The following is a 14,717-nucleotide window of genomic DNA, read 5'->3' as shown; positions in this document are numbered from 1 at the left end:
CTTGCCCCAGGGGAACCAGCATCCCTGAGCTAGTGACGGTTGGCAGTCTCTGGGGGCCACCTGAACCTGAACGTGCCTGGACCCGAGGCCTGCCGCCCTGTGCACCCTGCCTTGGCCACCCTCCATCTCAAAACCCTGGATGCTCCATCCACCCCCTCCCAGCTTCTGGACCTGCTTCTGGATGCTGAGCCCTAATTAGGGAAGAGTCTATGCCAGAGCTTCCCCACCTCTCAGCAGTTGGAGGACCGAGGTCATTAGAATGCAAATCGGGGCTGAGACTGGCGGTGGCCCCACCTCTCCCCGCATCTCAGCGTGTTCCGAGGAGTTTCCAGTTGCTTTGTTCTGGTCCGGTGCTGCCAGAGAATGCCTGGCCAGCGAGCCAGGCAGAGCCCGGCTGAATCCCAGCCAGCTGAGTCGGGATTAAAGGATTGGCTCCGGGGAGGGCAATTAAGCGTCATGAGCTGCGCAGTTCACAGCGCCACTGATAAAGAGGATCAGCCTCCAGTAACACCAATCTCATTAAGAGGCTGCTGAATGGCACGGGCTAATTCTCACTAATAAACTTCCTTTCCCGACTGTAGGAAGCCGGTCCGCCCTGGCGACAGCTCAGAGTGTGTACTGGCAGTAATGATACTGGCGACAGCGGGCATTCAGCGCTCGCTTGCTGGGTGTCTGTGTGGCACTCGGGGCTTTCTGTAGGGCTTTTATCAGCTGGTTGACGTTGTTGGTCCATTTACACAGGCGAAGAACGAGGCTCAGGGAACGTGATCACTGGCGCCCAGTCGCACAGCCCCTAAGTCGGCTTGACATCACTCGAGCTTTTGCTTGATGCCGGGCTTTGTGCTCAGGGTTCTGTGCACGTCACCTTACCTCTCAGAACATCCCGAGTCGGTGCCCGTACTAACCCCACTTCACAGAGAGGAGACCCACACACGGAGTGGTTTGTGACTTGCTCGAGGTGATGAGGTCACTGGTGACGAGACCAGGCTCCCTACCCGAACATGAACTCCAGAGCCCGAGTGCCCAGCCTCCTCGCCTGCAGCCACCAGCCACCCCCTGGGGAGTTCGGGGGCCACAGGCTCCCTGCCAGCCCCTTATTGAAGTCCACTCAGGAAGACCGTGGCTGAGGGCGCCTGCAGCCTTGCCAGCAACGATGAAGTTGGTAGCTGGCTTTCGTGGGACTTGGGAGGTGGCTGCGCCAGGTTTGTGATCCCTCCGAGCTGCTTTACCTCTCCGGGCTTGTCTTTCCCATCTGTGGTGTGGTGGGTTTATCCGTGCCCTCCTCAGGGCTGCGTCAGGGTTGCAGAAATGGCCTGTGCTCGGAGCTCCACATCCCAAGCCCAGCAGCGGCCAGGGCCTGTTTTCCCATCACCGTCAGAAGCACAGGTTGCCTGTCTTTCTCATTGAAATGCTTGCGACCAGAAGTGTTTCAGATTTGGGATATTTTGAAATTTGGAATCCTTGCATGTCCATGACGAAGTTACCTTGAGGACCAGTGGAAGCGTGAGGGTCCCTTTGGCTTTACACATACCTTGGACACAGGCTGAAGGTGACTTATCCTATGTTAACACACCTGCGTTTGGCCTGCGACCCATCACCTGGGGTCGGGTGTGGGATTTCCCACTTGGGACGCCATGCTCAGAACCTTTCAGGTTTTGGAGTGTTTTGGATTTTCAGAGTGGGCGTGTTCTGCTAGGTCCTCCTGCAGTGTTCTCTCTGAAAACAACCACTATTCCCCCTTTGCGGAAACACATGGGGCAGGGCCACATCCAGGTAGCTATGTGGAATGAATCTCATTTTCAGTACGAGCTATAAATGACGCCCTTTCAGAGCTTGGAACCAGACCTAATTTATATCAGAAGGAGTGTCTGTGGGATCTGGAGGAAAACATTTTCAAAACATCAACCAGTACTAGAAATTGTTGTCAGTTCTACGTCCTGTGTAAAGGCAGAGAGAACCAGCCCTGCAGGGTACCCAGCCCCGGCATTGTGCATGGAGGAGGGGAAACTGAGGCCCAGAGAGTTGAAATGAGAAGTGTCCAATGGCAGAGTTGGGCTCACATCCGGGGCTTTCCAATCCCTGTGCTCCAGGGAGAAAGTTAACAAGACAGGCTGCTGGTTCCCATGGGGACACTCATTTCCCCTTTGTAAACGGAAGCTCTGTCCATCAAAAGCAATGCATTCCCTCCACCAGGAAAATGCATAGTATTTAGAAAATGAAGAATCAAACATAGTCTCTCTATTTAAAGCTAACCACTATTACCAACTTAATGGGTCTCTTTACACTATTTTAAATTAAAATCAGATTTCCTGAGGCAATTTACATAAATGAAATTGACCGATTTTTTAAGAGTACAATTCAGTGGGTTTTGACAACTGTATACACTGTTCAGCCACCATCACCATCAAAATATATGACATTACCATCAACCCAGAAAGTTCCCTGGTTCCCCCGCACCCTGGCAATGGAACCCAGAACTAACTACGCTTTCACTCTTGTTCGTCCTTTCCTGGCATTTTACATATGGAGGTTTCCTGCTCGGTGACAGTAATCGCTTTGAATTACTGAATAGTATTCCATGATTCCGATGTGTCACAAGTTCTTTATCCATTCACCATTGATGGACATGTAGGTCTCCAGTTTGGGGCTATTGCAGATAAAGCTGCTGTGAGCTTGTGCTGTGCAGTCTTTGTGTAGGTGTCTGTTGTAACTCTCGTCTACTGAGGAGTGGAGACCTGGGTCCTGTGCTAACTGTGTTTAGCCGTCTGAGGACTCTCCAAACAGCTTCCTGCAGTGGCTGCAGCATGTTTCCATTCCTGCCAACAGTGAATGAGGGTCTTGTTCCTCAACTCTCACGACACTTTCCTTGCCTTGCTTTTTGACTAGAGCCATCCTAATGCAAGGGAAACATTTGCATTTCACTGGCGGCTAATGGCGTTGAGCATCTTTTTGTTTGTTTATGTGCTTTTTGGCCATTTGTATGTCTTATGGGGAAGAGATATCTACTCAGATCTTTTGTCAATTTTTCAATGTTTTTCATTTTGTTATTGTACAAGTTCTTTGTACATTTAGAGCACCCCTACAGATAGACGATTTGCAAGTAAATTGTTTTTCCTATTTTGTAGGTTGTCCTTTTGCTTTCTTGTTGCTGTCCTTTGAAATACAAATTTTTTTTTAGCTTGTTGAAGCTATTTACCTGTTTTTCTCGTCATATGTGCTTTTGTTATACCTAACAAACCATTGCCTAACCCCATATCACAAAGGCTCGACTCCTGTGCTATCTCCTGGACTCCATGTTGAGTTGATTTTTGCATATGGTGTGAGGAAGGGATAAAACTACTTTTTTTCCTTTATTTTGAGATGGAGTCTTACTATATTGTCCAGGCTGGTCTCAAATTCATGGCCTCTATGCCTCCCAAGTTGCTCGGGACCACAGGAGTGCATGACCAGCTAGCTCTTAAAGCGGAAGCTTATAACACTGATTTTGAACCTAACTTCTTTTTCAGTATTGAATGCTACCGATAAACCCTGTTTATAGATAAATCAGACACATTTTGAAATGCTTGTTATTTTCATTAAGTTCAAAACATTTTCCTAATTTTATTTGTTTTTTTATGACCCATGAGTTATTTAAATAGATGATGTTTAATATTCCAATAGTTGCAATTTTTCTAAATATCTTTTTATTATTGGCTTCTAATTTGTTATACCAAAGCCAGAAACCAAACTTGATATGATTTTGTATTTTTGCCCCACTCCCTTTTCTGGGAATCCAATTACATGTACATCAGGTTGTTTGACGTAGTCCGCTCGATTCTTAATGTTTAGTTTTCCAGTTACTGAGAGAAGAGCTGACTTTCTAGTTATGATTGTGCATTTGTCTGGTTTTTCGTTTCTCTGGATTTTTGCTTTATGAGTTTGAAAGCTCTGTTACCTTTTGCGTACACATTCACGATGACTGTGTACTCTTGGAAATTTGGCCTCTTTGTCATCATGCTGGGCCTCCTGTTATCGCTGGTCCTGTTATCGCTGTTATTCTCTGAGCTCTGGTCTCCTGTAACATAGCCCACCCCTCCACTCTCATTTTGCCCCTGTTCATATGGTGTCTTTATTTAGTCTTTTACTTTGAACTGCTTCCTCTTTATATTTAATGAAGTTTCTTAGAGATAACGTATTGTCAAGCCTTGTTTTTTTAAAGAACCCCTTGAGTTTTCTTTGGGATTTTGAGACATTCGCACTTGGTGTAATTTCAGTCCTTTTGGGTACAGATCTGCCGTCCTTCTCCTGATTCACTGTTCATCTGGTTGGTTCTCTGTTCCTTTTTTCACTAATTTTCCTACCTTACTTTGGGCTGAGAATTTTTTTGATTTCATTTTTTTATCTGCACAATTGACTTATTAACTATAATCTCTGCTTTTATGGTTTTATTTGGGCTTAAACTATCTATGCTGAATTGCCGACAGTCTCTCTCCGTGTTCCTAGAACCTTCCAGGGGTACCTTCTGTTTCCCCGACCTGTCCTGCCCTGTTCCACAGTGTGCCCTTTCCTGTGATCTCCTCAGTTCGTGGTCACTGTTTTCCAGTGGGCAGTCAGTCCCCTCTGAAGGTCTTTACAATGCGGAGAGGTTTTGTACTTACCCACAGGTGCAGTGCCCAGCCGTCCTTCAGATTCTTAGTGTCCCTCTCTTTCTTAGCTCGGAAGAACTTCCTGTATTTCTTCTAATGAAGTCTGGTTCTTGTCTCTGTCTTAAAAGTCTGTTATTTCACTTTAACTTGTTCCTCGTTTGTCCTTCACTCGCTGGACCCAGGACGCACGGTGGCCCTTTTCTTATAGCACGTCCTTCTCTTGCCTTGGGCTGTGCAGTTCTTGGGGACAAGTCTGCTGCCGTTCTGCTTGTGCTCATCTGTACGTGATCCCCACCCCACCCCCCGTAGCTGCTTTCAAGATCTTTTTCTCTTCGTTGGTTTTCAGCAACTTGATCATGATGGGATGATGTGCGTTCGTTGTTTTTTTTTTTTTTTTTTTAATGTTTATTCCTCATTGGACATAATGGAGCTTTTTGAATCAAAATTTGTTGTCTTCACCTATTTTAGAAGAATTTTGACTTCAGAGTTTTGGGCCCCTCCAGTCCCTTTTCCTGGGACCCCCGTCTCTATCTATGTGTGTGGGTATTGAATGGCCAGATTCTGCTCTGGCTCCGTTCGTTTCTGCCAACCCTTGTCCTCTGGTGTTCAGGATGAACCTGGTTTTGTCTTCATGTTCATGATCTCTTCTCTGATGGCGTCTGATCTCCTTTCACCTCATGTGCCGTCATTTTCACATGAGCATTCTTCCCATTTTCCACTCTCCCCTCATGTTTGGGTTTCCCCTTGTGCCTCTGAGCACATGCACACGGACAGCTGCTGTCTCTGAGGACTTCGCCGCCTGCTCCGTCGTCTCTGGTCTGTTTCTGTTGCTGGTTTTTCTCCTAGTTAGTTGTACCCGCCTACTACTTACTGGATACTTGGTATTGTGCCTTTTACATTGTTGGGACATCATTGTTTTTTATCTGTTTGTTTATATATTGTGGCACTGAGGATTGAACTGAGGGCCTTACTTATGCTAGGGAGGTGCTCTACCGCTGAGCTATACCCGGAGCCCTTTTTATGTATTTTGAGACAGGATCTCACTAAGCTGCTCAGGCTGGCCTTGAATTTGACATCCTCCTGTCCCGGCCTACTCAGTGGCAGATTCAGTGTATTTCTTGAAAGAGGGTTGGATTTGTCTGTCTGCAGTCTAGTCATTAGGATCACCTTTATACTTCTGAGGCTTCTTCTCAAGACAGTATGGCAAGCGGGGACCAGCCTTCAGTCTGCAGCACATTTAGTTCCCTGGGTAAGATGGGGACCCTGCCCAGCTCCTCTTGCCCTGAAGTCTTTTTCCCACCTGCCTGTCATCTTGTGCAAACCTTTTTTACATACGGACCTCAGAACTTTGTACTTCGTGTCATGTAAGTAGGGCTTTGGTGTTGTTTCATTTATTTAATGAAACTGCTAATAAATATGGCAGAGTGTGGTGACACACACATATCATCTCAGCTACCTGGGAGGCTGAGGTAGGAGGATCACAAGTTCAAGGCTAGCCTAGGCAACTTAATGAGACCCTGTCTCAAAATAGAAAAGGGCCGGTAGAGGACTTGCCTGGACTGTGGGAGGCCCTGGGTTCCATCCCGAGTACTGCTCCCCTGCCAAAAAAAAATCATATTGAAAACACCAAAATAAGTATCCTTTAGTGAAGTGGGAGAGGAGCTGTCTGCGGAGAAGCCAGGTTGACTGGCCTGAGTCCTCATGTGGTTCACCTACCACACAGTCTTGCCTTGTCTGTAAGGCCAGCCTCTTGTCCTTCAAGGCAGCACCCTGTCCCCTTGTGCCCACAGCTGACAACGAAAACAACATCGCCTCCAACCAGTCCCGGTCTCCACCTGCCGTAGTGGAAGAGAAGTGGAAGCCCCAGGCCCAGAGGAACAGCGCCAATAACAGTAGGTCTCCTCCACGCGGCGGGAGCCCGGCCCGAGGCCCGCCAGCCCCGCTCCAGCCACTCCCCTCTCCGGCAGCCCCCTGTGCCTTCTGTGGTGATGCAGGAGGAGGCCTGAGGCTTCCAGAACACACTTGCACCTCATGCTAGGAATCCTTAACTCAGGACAGGAGGCCCTGGGAGAGGAGGTGATTGTGTTGTGGTCAGAGGGCACCAGCTAGTGCCAGAATTAGGAGCCACCACCTAATAGGAGCCATTTCTGTTGGCTGTTCCTTCCTGCCACTGGCTCCGTCTGTTTTATTCACTAAAGGTCCCTGGTGTGCATTGATTCCTACGTTGAGGGTGAGGTTAGTTGTCTTCGACGGTCTGGTTGAATGACACACAGGGCAAGTATGTTGCACATATACCACTATTTCCACACCCATGGCAGACATTACTAATCAATTGTGGAACTTTATTCCTGTGAGACCATCATGTTAGAAGTAGCCTGTGCCCCCAGTGTCCATCGAGATGAACTCTATTTGTCATCCTGTCCTAGATATTTAGAGAATTATGCTGCTGCCAGGACAAGTACCTCGATGCAGAATTAATCACAGCTCTCTTTGTGTCCCTTGCCAGCCACAACCAGTGGGTTAACCCCCAACAGTATGATCCCAGAGAAGGAGCGGCAGAACATCGCCGAGCGGCTGCTGCGAGTCATGTGCGCCGACCTGGGCGCGCTGAGTGTGGTCAGCGGGAAGGAGTTCCTCAAGCTGGCCCAGACCTTGGTGGACAGCGGCGCCCGCTACGGGGCCTTCTCGGTCACTGAGATTCTGGGCAACTTCAACACGCTGGCCCTCAAGCACCTGCCTCGTATGTACAACCAGGTGAAGGTCAAGGTGACGTGCGCCTTGGGCAGCAATGCCTGCCTGGGCATCGGTGTCACCTGCCACTCTCAGAGCGTGGGCCCCGACTCCTGCTACATCCTCACAGCCTACCAGGCCGAGGGCAACCACATCAAGAGCTACGTGCTGGGCGTGAAGGGCGCGGACATTCGTGACAGCGGTGACCTGGTGCACCACTGGGTACAGAACGTGCTCTCGGAGTTCGTGATGTCGGAGATCAGGACAGTGTACGTGACGGATTGCCGGGTGAGCGCCTCCGCCTTCTCCAAGGCCGGCATGTGCCTCCGCTGCTCAGCCTGTGCCTTGAACTCCGTGGTGCAGAGCGTGCTGAGCAAGCGGACGCTGCAGGCCCGCAGCATGCACGAGGTCATCGAGCTGCTCAACGTGTGCGAGGACCTGGCGGGCTCTACGGGCCTCGCCAAGGAGACCTTCGGGTCACTGGAGGAGACCTCGCCACCGCCCTGCTGGAACTCCGTGACGGACTCGCTGCTTCTGGTGCATGAGCGCTATGAGCAGATCTGCGAGTTCTACAGCCGGGCCAAGAAGATGAACCTCATCCAGAGCCTCAACAAGCACCTGCTCAGCAACCTGGCCGCCATCCTGACGCCCGTGAAGCAGGCGGTGATCGAGCTGAGCAACGAGAGCCAGCCCACCCTGCAGCTGGTGCTGCCCACCTACGTCAGGCTGGAGAAGCTGTTCACGGCCAAGGCCAACGACGCGGGCACCGTCAGCAAGCTGTGCCACCTCTTCCTGGAGGCGCTCAAGGAGAACTTCAAAGTGCACCCGGCCCACAAGGTGGCCATGATCCTGGACCCGCAGCAGAAGCTGCGGCCCGTGCCGCCCTACCAGCACGAGGAGATCATCGGCAAGGTCTGCGAGCTCATCAACGAGGTGAAGGAGTCCTGGGCCGAGGAGGCCGACTTCGAGCCCGCTGCCAAGAAGCCCCGCTCCGCAGCTGGTGAGCACCCCACAGCTCAGGAGGATGATCGGCTGGGGAAGAGCGAGGTGTACGACTACCTGCAGGAGCCCCTCTTCCAGGCTACCCCTGACCTCTTCCAGTACTGGTCTTGCGTGACCCAAAAGCACACAAAACTCGCCAAGCTTGCCTTCTGGCTCCTGGCGGTCCCAGCCGTGGGGGCCAGAAGTGGGTGTGTAAATATGTGTGAGCAGGCCCTCCTGATCAAAAGGAGGCGGCTGCTCAGCCCGGAAGACATGAACAAACTCATGTTTCTGAAATCCAACATGCTTTAAGACTCCGGAACAAAGAAAAAGAGAAGAAAACAGAGAAACGACCGTTAGAAAAAACACACAACACTGTCACAAAGAAAAGGAATTTAAGTTCTAAACACTGTGGACCTCATTATAAACGCCCCCTAGAAACTTAAGTGCTTTTTTCCAGTGTGTGTGTGTGCATGTGTGTCCACATCCACGCGTGTGTGCGTGTGTCCAAACACACGTGCCCGGGGTGTGGGGGGCCTTGTGCTCATCTGCACATCCAGAGAAGCTTTGCACACGCGTGCACACACATACAATCCTGGTGCATGTGCATGCACCTGCCCACAGGTGTGTGTGCATTGACTGGGTGTGTCAGGAAAGCCGAGTGACTGGGAAAGAGGGAGAAGTTTCACCTTTTCTCGGGAAGGGGCTCTAAAGACTCCATTTTCAGGTGTGCAGATCAGGAGAAGCTGACGTTGTGAAATGTTCAGGCAGCTGAGATCTGAATGACTTGATGCTCCCTGTCCTCGCCTGCCCCCCACCCAGCCCTCCAGCCCCACCCGCCCCCACCCCACCCAGCTGCTCTGCCACGGATTCTCCAAACTGCATCAGATGGACAGTTTCTGCACTGGACTTTGTTTCTCGTTCACCTTCAGGGCATTGAGCTGCTGCCTGGGGAGCCCCCTGGGGTGTCTCCAGGCAGCCGCCTTAGAAACACACCTATCTATCTCCCTAAATCAGGAAAAGGAGACTTTAAGAATATAAAGCTGACGTTTTGCTTTTTAATATAAGAGAGGGAAAAAAAGACATTTTTCAGAGAAGTATAGCTAACTGTCTCCACTCAACGTTGTTTTATTTCCTAACATTCTAGCAGTTTTCTCCTCTTTGGGGGGGTTTGTTTTGTTTCTTCCGATTTGATTTAGACTCTGCTAGGAGGCACTGAATGTCTAACTTATGTTTCCGAGTTTCGCCCTTTTCATTCCTCGAGTCACACTGTAAACTAGCTCATCTCAGAGGTACATTCAGTACCCTAAGGTTTTTTTCTGCCTTCCCCCTGCAACCAGTTTTCACCTGTTGGCAGCAAGGTCTTGGCTGAGCTGTCTGCAGACCAGGGGTGGGGGTGGGGTCACGGGAACCTCAGGCGCAGGGTCTGGTGGAAGCCATAGGGGGCAGCACCTGGCTTAGGGGTTCTGAACATAAGCGGAAGAGCCGTCCCCCTGCTTCGCTGCGCCTGGTACCGCGAGTTCTGACTTCCGTACCCAGAGTGCTCTGCGCTCCCCACCAGGGCCTGACCCTTCCAGCTCAACAGGGACTTCTGCCTTGATCCATGTTCGCGTCCACCACACCCCAGACCCACAGCCTCTCCTACTATTTCGGGGTTCTAGGGGGTCCACAGCCCTCCTGGGACGCCAAAGGCACTTCAGCCCTCTACCCAGGACAGTAGTTGAGCGTGGTGCCTTGTGGGTGGATGCACTGGACTTGATGCTGTGAAAGGGTCTTTAGGCCTCTCTGCCAGCCCTCAGCCATGAGCAGTTGTGTTCTCCGCAGTCCAGAGGCTGAGAGTGACACAGAGGAAGATCAGCTCTCAACCCCACCCGCCCCACCTCAGTAGAGCTGATGGTCCCACGTCCCTTCGGTGATCATGGCTGTGGGGCAGCGATGGTCACACTTAAAGCAGAGAATGACCACCTTTGTGGGGGCTACTGGCAAAGGAACCGTCTCCCTTCCTGGGGGTGGCTGCGTGACTCCCCCTCCCAGGAATGAAGCATTACTCAACTGCGAGATACCTCGACTACAAAAGCACTGTACGACAGCCCTGTCCCCTGTCCCCGGCAGGAAGGGAGTCAAGTTGGTCATGACTGAGGGCCCAGATCACCGTCTTTGGGGGCTGAGCCTGTGCACTTTGCCTCATGAGAACTGGCCCAGTCCTCCCTGTGGCGTCTGGGACATTCTGGAATGGATAGAAGCGGGCCATTTCCACATTCGCTCCAGAGAGCCCCGGGCTCAGGAGCCACTCTGCCATCTCTTCTCCTGGAGAAGTTCTCATGATTTCCTCCACATCTGCAGCTCGGATCCTGTCATCAGGAGAGCCTCAGTGGAACAAGAACAGGGAGGTCCAGACGGGAGCTAAGGTCACTTCCTGGAGTGGAAACAGCAGCAGGCTCTGGACCTTCTGGGCTTTCCAGAAGGGGAGCTCTCGGCTGCTGCTGCTAGACAGGCATCTATAGCTGCGCTTGACAGATGTGGCTGGGGCCACGACCTGGCACTCCTCACCACACCTGAGCCGCCTGCCTTGTGTGGTCAGTGAGAGCAGCCTTGGAGCCGAACTGTGCTGGTGGCCCTGTGTGGGGGCCACTGAGTTTGAAAGCAAGCATTTCGCTCTCTTGGAAAGCTTCTAGCAAGCCCGAGTGTGCAATCAGAACACTACGCATTCTCTTTTCTTTCCTCTGGAAAGAAAAGTAGAGAAAGTCTAAACTCAAGGCATCTGGCCACAGGCTGTCACCTGTCACCTTCTCTCTGGTTCTTTCGCACCTCAGTTCAGTGTTTGGGGCTTAGCTGGCCTCTGCAGGTCTAATGTGAAAGCCACTGTGTCCGCACCAAGCTGTCTCCTGCGGCTGCCTCATCCACATGGATAGCAAAGTGTTAGGTGGTCGTTTCTCTCTTGCCAGCTCTGGTTCCCCAGGGACTCCTGTCCCCAGTCCTGCTGCAGCAGACAGCTTAACAAAACCCAAAGATCTCACAGGCTCAACCTCTGGCCCCATGTCTCCAGCAATATCCACCTTACCAAATTCTAGCTCAGCCAAAGGATCCGGGCAGGCGCTCCCAGTTCATCTCGCGGTGCCTGGCCTGGCCCTGACCGTCAGAGTGTCATCTGTCTCCTGATTCTGTGACCACTGCAGGTCTTTCCACCACAGGCCTTTGAGGGCTGGGGAACCAGGAAGTTGGGCCTTTTCTGTCAAGATGGTGGCCTGCTGGCTTGGATCCAGCTTGCCACGAGCCATGTGATTCCCAGGACAGAAATGGCCTTTGTTTGGACATCCATGGCCCCAAGAGGGGAGGTGGAGAGAATACACCTCCACTTAGCAGGGTTTTCCCCCTCATCTGAAGTCACATTGTCACCAACACAGCCCAAGTGAAGGACCCGAGCATTGTGGTCTCAGATTGGAGTAGACTGGGGGGGTCTCAGACCCACCAGGAGCTGTGCTGCCATCCCGGTCATGGGTGGATGCACCCGTCCCCGCCGGGTCCTCCTGCGGCTGGTGCCGAGGTTGAACTGCTAGGCCACCCTCCAGAGCCACGCAGAAGCTAGGAAACAACAGTGCCACCATCCCATCTGCCGCGTACCTTCACACTGGGCTGGGGAAAGGACATCGAGGATTCCTGGCAAGAAGGGTGGTCCAGTGGCCCAGATGAGAAGTCGCAGGTCTCCGGGACCCTAGGAAGGAGTTGGACCCCAGCTGCGTGGGCTGGCCCAGGGTCCCCTCTTTGAGTTCGACCCTTTATCTCTTGCACTTTGACGAAACACCAGGGAAGAATTCTGCAAGTCGTTTTCCACTGTGAAGCTGAACCTCTGCCTTTAGGAGTCCCCTGTTGGTGAGTGAGGCCACCTGTCACTGGACTTGGGGTGGGCTCCTGGCAGGGTGGGCACCTGGAGAGACGTCAGGGATGCAACACATGCTCTCTGGGGCCACGGGGTCACCAGGAAGGCTCGCAGAGAAGCCTGTCCCTGGATGGAGAAGGGAGGCCCGTGAGGCCCAGCAGGGAACACCCCTGCCCTTGTCATACCCGTGCTGTTCTCCAGGGGCACGCTGGCAGCCTGCTGGCCTCGTAGGCTGCACGGAGCTCGGGCTTTTCCCAGGCCTGGGGAGCTCGACAGCCTCTTGTCTGGATGTGTCTGAAGGAGGGCCCCTGGGGAGGCTGCTGGTTTCAATGGGATGGAGAGACGAAGGCTAGTTCTGTGCCCTGGAGATAGTAGATGGGGGCTCCTGTCCCGACCCTGCCAGCCCCAGCCCAGAGCCCGTCCCCAGCCGGGCAGTGGGAGAGCTGGGAAGGACCCCCACTCACTGTGGCTCATGTTTGCTAGGCCAGTTTTGGTGAACCAATGATACAGTGTTCCCCTCTTATGTTTCCCCTCAGGGCCCTCCAGGGCTGCCCGGGGGTTTTGTTGTTGTAGTTGTTTTTCTTCCTCTCATTTGGGTCTGGCTTTCACCCTCCGAGGCCTGTGGTTTCTGTGCCAGACACACCTGCTCCCGCTGGGATAGGGGGCAGCTGTGAGGTCGCGGTCTGACTTACCCATGCCTCTCCACCACCTCAGGAGTCCTTTAAGGACTGATCCTGTGCAGAAGAGTCGCCAGGTCTGTAGCTGGGCAGTGGCATCACGACCCACAGGGTCCCACCCTCCCAAGCGTCCCACTGGGCATCTTGACTCATCGAACCAAAGTTCCTTAAAGGGGCACAGCCCAGCCTTGTCCACAACCTCAGGGGCCTGGGATTCCCGTGGCGCACCCTGAAATCCCAGTCGGCACAGACTGGGGTCTGAGGCCAGCCGCAGGGAGGGGCTCCTTCCAAACCCAGGCGCTGGCCGCCCTCCACCTGGCCTGGCCGAGGAGGTGGCTTCCCCGTGGTGAGCCAGCTCCTGAACTGCCGTGGGCTGGGACTTGCCAGCCGGAGAGGTCAGGAGCCACGCGGCCTGGCCACACAGATCCCGATCATCAGGAAACCATTTTGTACAACCACCCGAAGCAGAGATATTTTGTAAGAAGCGTAAATTATTTCCAGTTGTTTTCTGATCCTGCCTTTTTCTTTACCCCACACTCCACGTTGGCGATTCGCTCACATCAGGTAAATCTTGAGAAAGCCTTGGTGCCCCCCTGCCCCCACTCGGTAACCACGTGCGTGCGTCCTCGTCCCTTCTCAGTAGTGACAGCGTTCTAGGCAATACCATAGACACATCTGACTGTGTCTGTCTCTCCGAGTGCAAGAAACTCAAATCATCTTAAAAAAAAAAAAAAAAAAAGAAAAAAAAGAAAAAAAAAACACAAAAAAAATTTACAAAAAAACAAACAAAAAAAATATCTTTTTTAGGCCAGAGTTTTCTACAGGTATTAATGAATATTTTTCTTAATCCTTATAAGTTTTATGTGTTTAATATTTCTTAATACCGGTAGCATTAATTTATACTTTTGTAGCAACACAATATTTTTATAAACAGCCAGTTCTTGGCTCAAGTCTTCACGGGGGTTTATGCAGGGCCATCTTGGGGACCCTGTGTACCATGTACTGTATTTAAAAAAAAAAAATACCTAGTGTCACACTTGCTGTGTTGATTAACAAAAGGCATTGTTGGCGGTCTCCTGTGTCGTTGATGTACATTCGGCGCTTCTCCGAGGAGTCATTGCATGGGGGTTGAGTTGAGGTTCTTGTGATATGTGAACCCCCGAGGCCAATCTTGAGGGTTTATTTAGAGTTTTCTGTGTGTCTTTTGGGTTTTTCTTTTCACTTTGTTTTGGTACCGTTTCTCCATTTACAGCCCAAACCAGTTTTCATGATGTTTAAAACTTTTTCTGATTGTCAAATGGAGGAAAGGAACAGGAAAAAAAAAAAAGAAAGAAAGAAAGAAAGAAAAGATTTTTACTAAGTAATAAAATTTAAAACTGAGCTGTTTAAATGTTGCTGTTTTTACCTGTCTGTTCTCGTCCGAAAGTGGAACATTCCCAGGGAGAAGAGGAAGGTTCCATCGGGTTCCTTAAGTCACCAAAAGCCCCAGCCCAGGATTCAGTTCCTCCCCTGCCCCTGAATTCTCGCCACGCTCTTCCCCGGTGGTTGATACCAAGGCAGAACATCCTTTTCATGGTTAGAGAGGATCAGTTGCTTCAATGAATTCATGTCAGTTGTATTTATGGTTTTACAATAAAACGACCTTTAGGAAGATGCGCTGTGTGATGTTTTCTCTTGGGTTGGGGGTCGGGCCGTGCCATCCAGCAGGACTGCTCTGCTCAGCTTTTTTGCTGCTGTGACTTAAAGACCCAACCAGCACAACTGTAGAGGAGGAGAAGTTCACCTGGGAGCTCACGGTTTCCAAGGTCAGTTTCAGAGGTCAACCGC

At 51.4% G+C, this 14,717-nt stretch overlaps 1 protein-coding gene across 11 annotated transcripts in view; it reads left to right on the top strand.

The window, feature by feature from the left end:
• Window positions 1–14,493, top strand: part of Znf618 (zinc finger protein 618) — a 160,684-nt gene extending 146,191 nt beyond the window's left edge. For all 11 annotated transcript variants that reach the window (XM_076845640.2, XM_076845639.2, XM_076845644.2 and 8 more), the window contains 2 exons: window positions 6,416–6,517; window positions 7,132–14,493. In XM_076845640.2, coding sequence (XP_076701755.1) covers window positions 6,416–6,517; window positions 7,132–8,648 — 1,619 coding nt within the window. In that variant the 3' untranslated portion in view covers window positions 8,649–14,493. The remainder of the gene's footprint in view (window positions 1–6,415; window positions 6,518–7,131) is intronic.
• Window positions 14,494–14,717: the final 224 nt, after the last annotated feature.

The sequence above is a fragment of the Callospermophilus lateralis genome, chromosome 2 (assembly GCF_048772815.1).
Source record: "Callospermophilus lateralis isolate mCalLat2 chromosome 2, mCalLat2.hap1, whole genome shotgun sequence".
In the NCBI taxonomy this organism is placed as follows: Eukaryota; Metazoa; Chordata; class Mammalia; order Rodentia; family Sciuridae; genus Callospermophilus; species Callospermophilus lateralis.
This window is presented reverse-complemented; position numbering and strand designations above follow the sequence as displayed.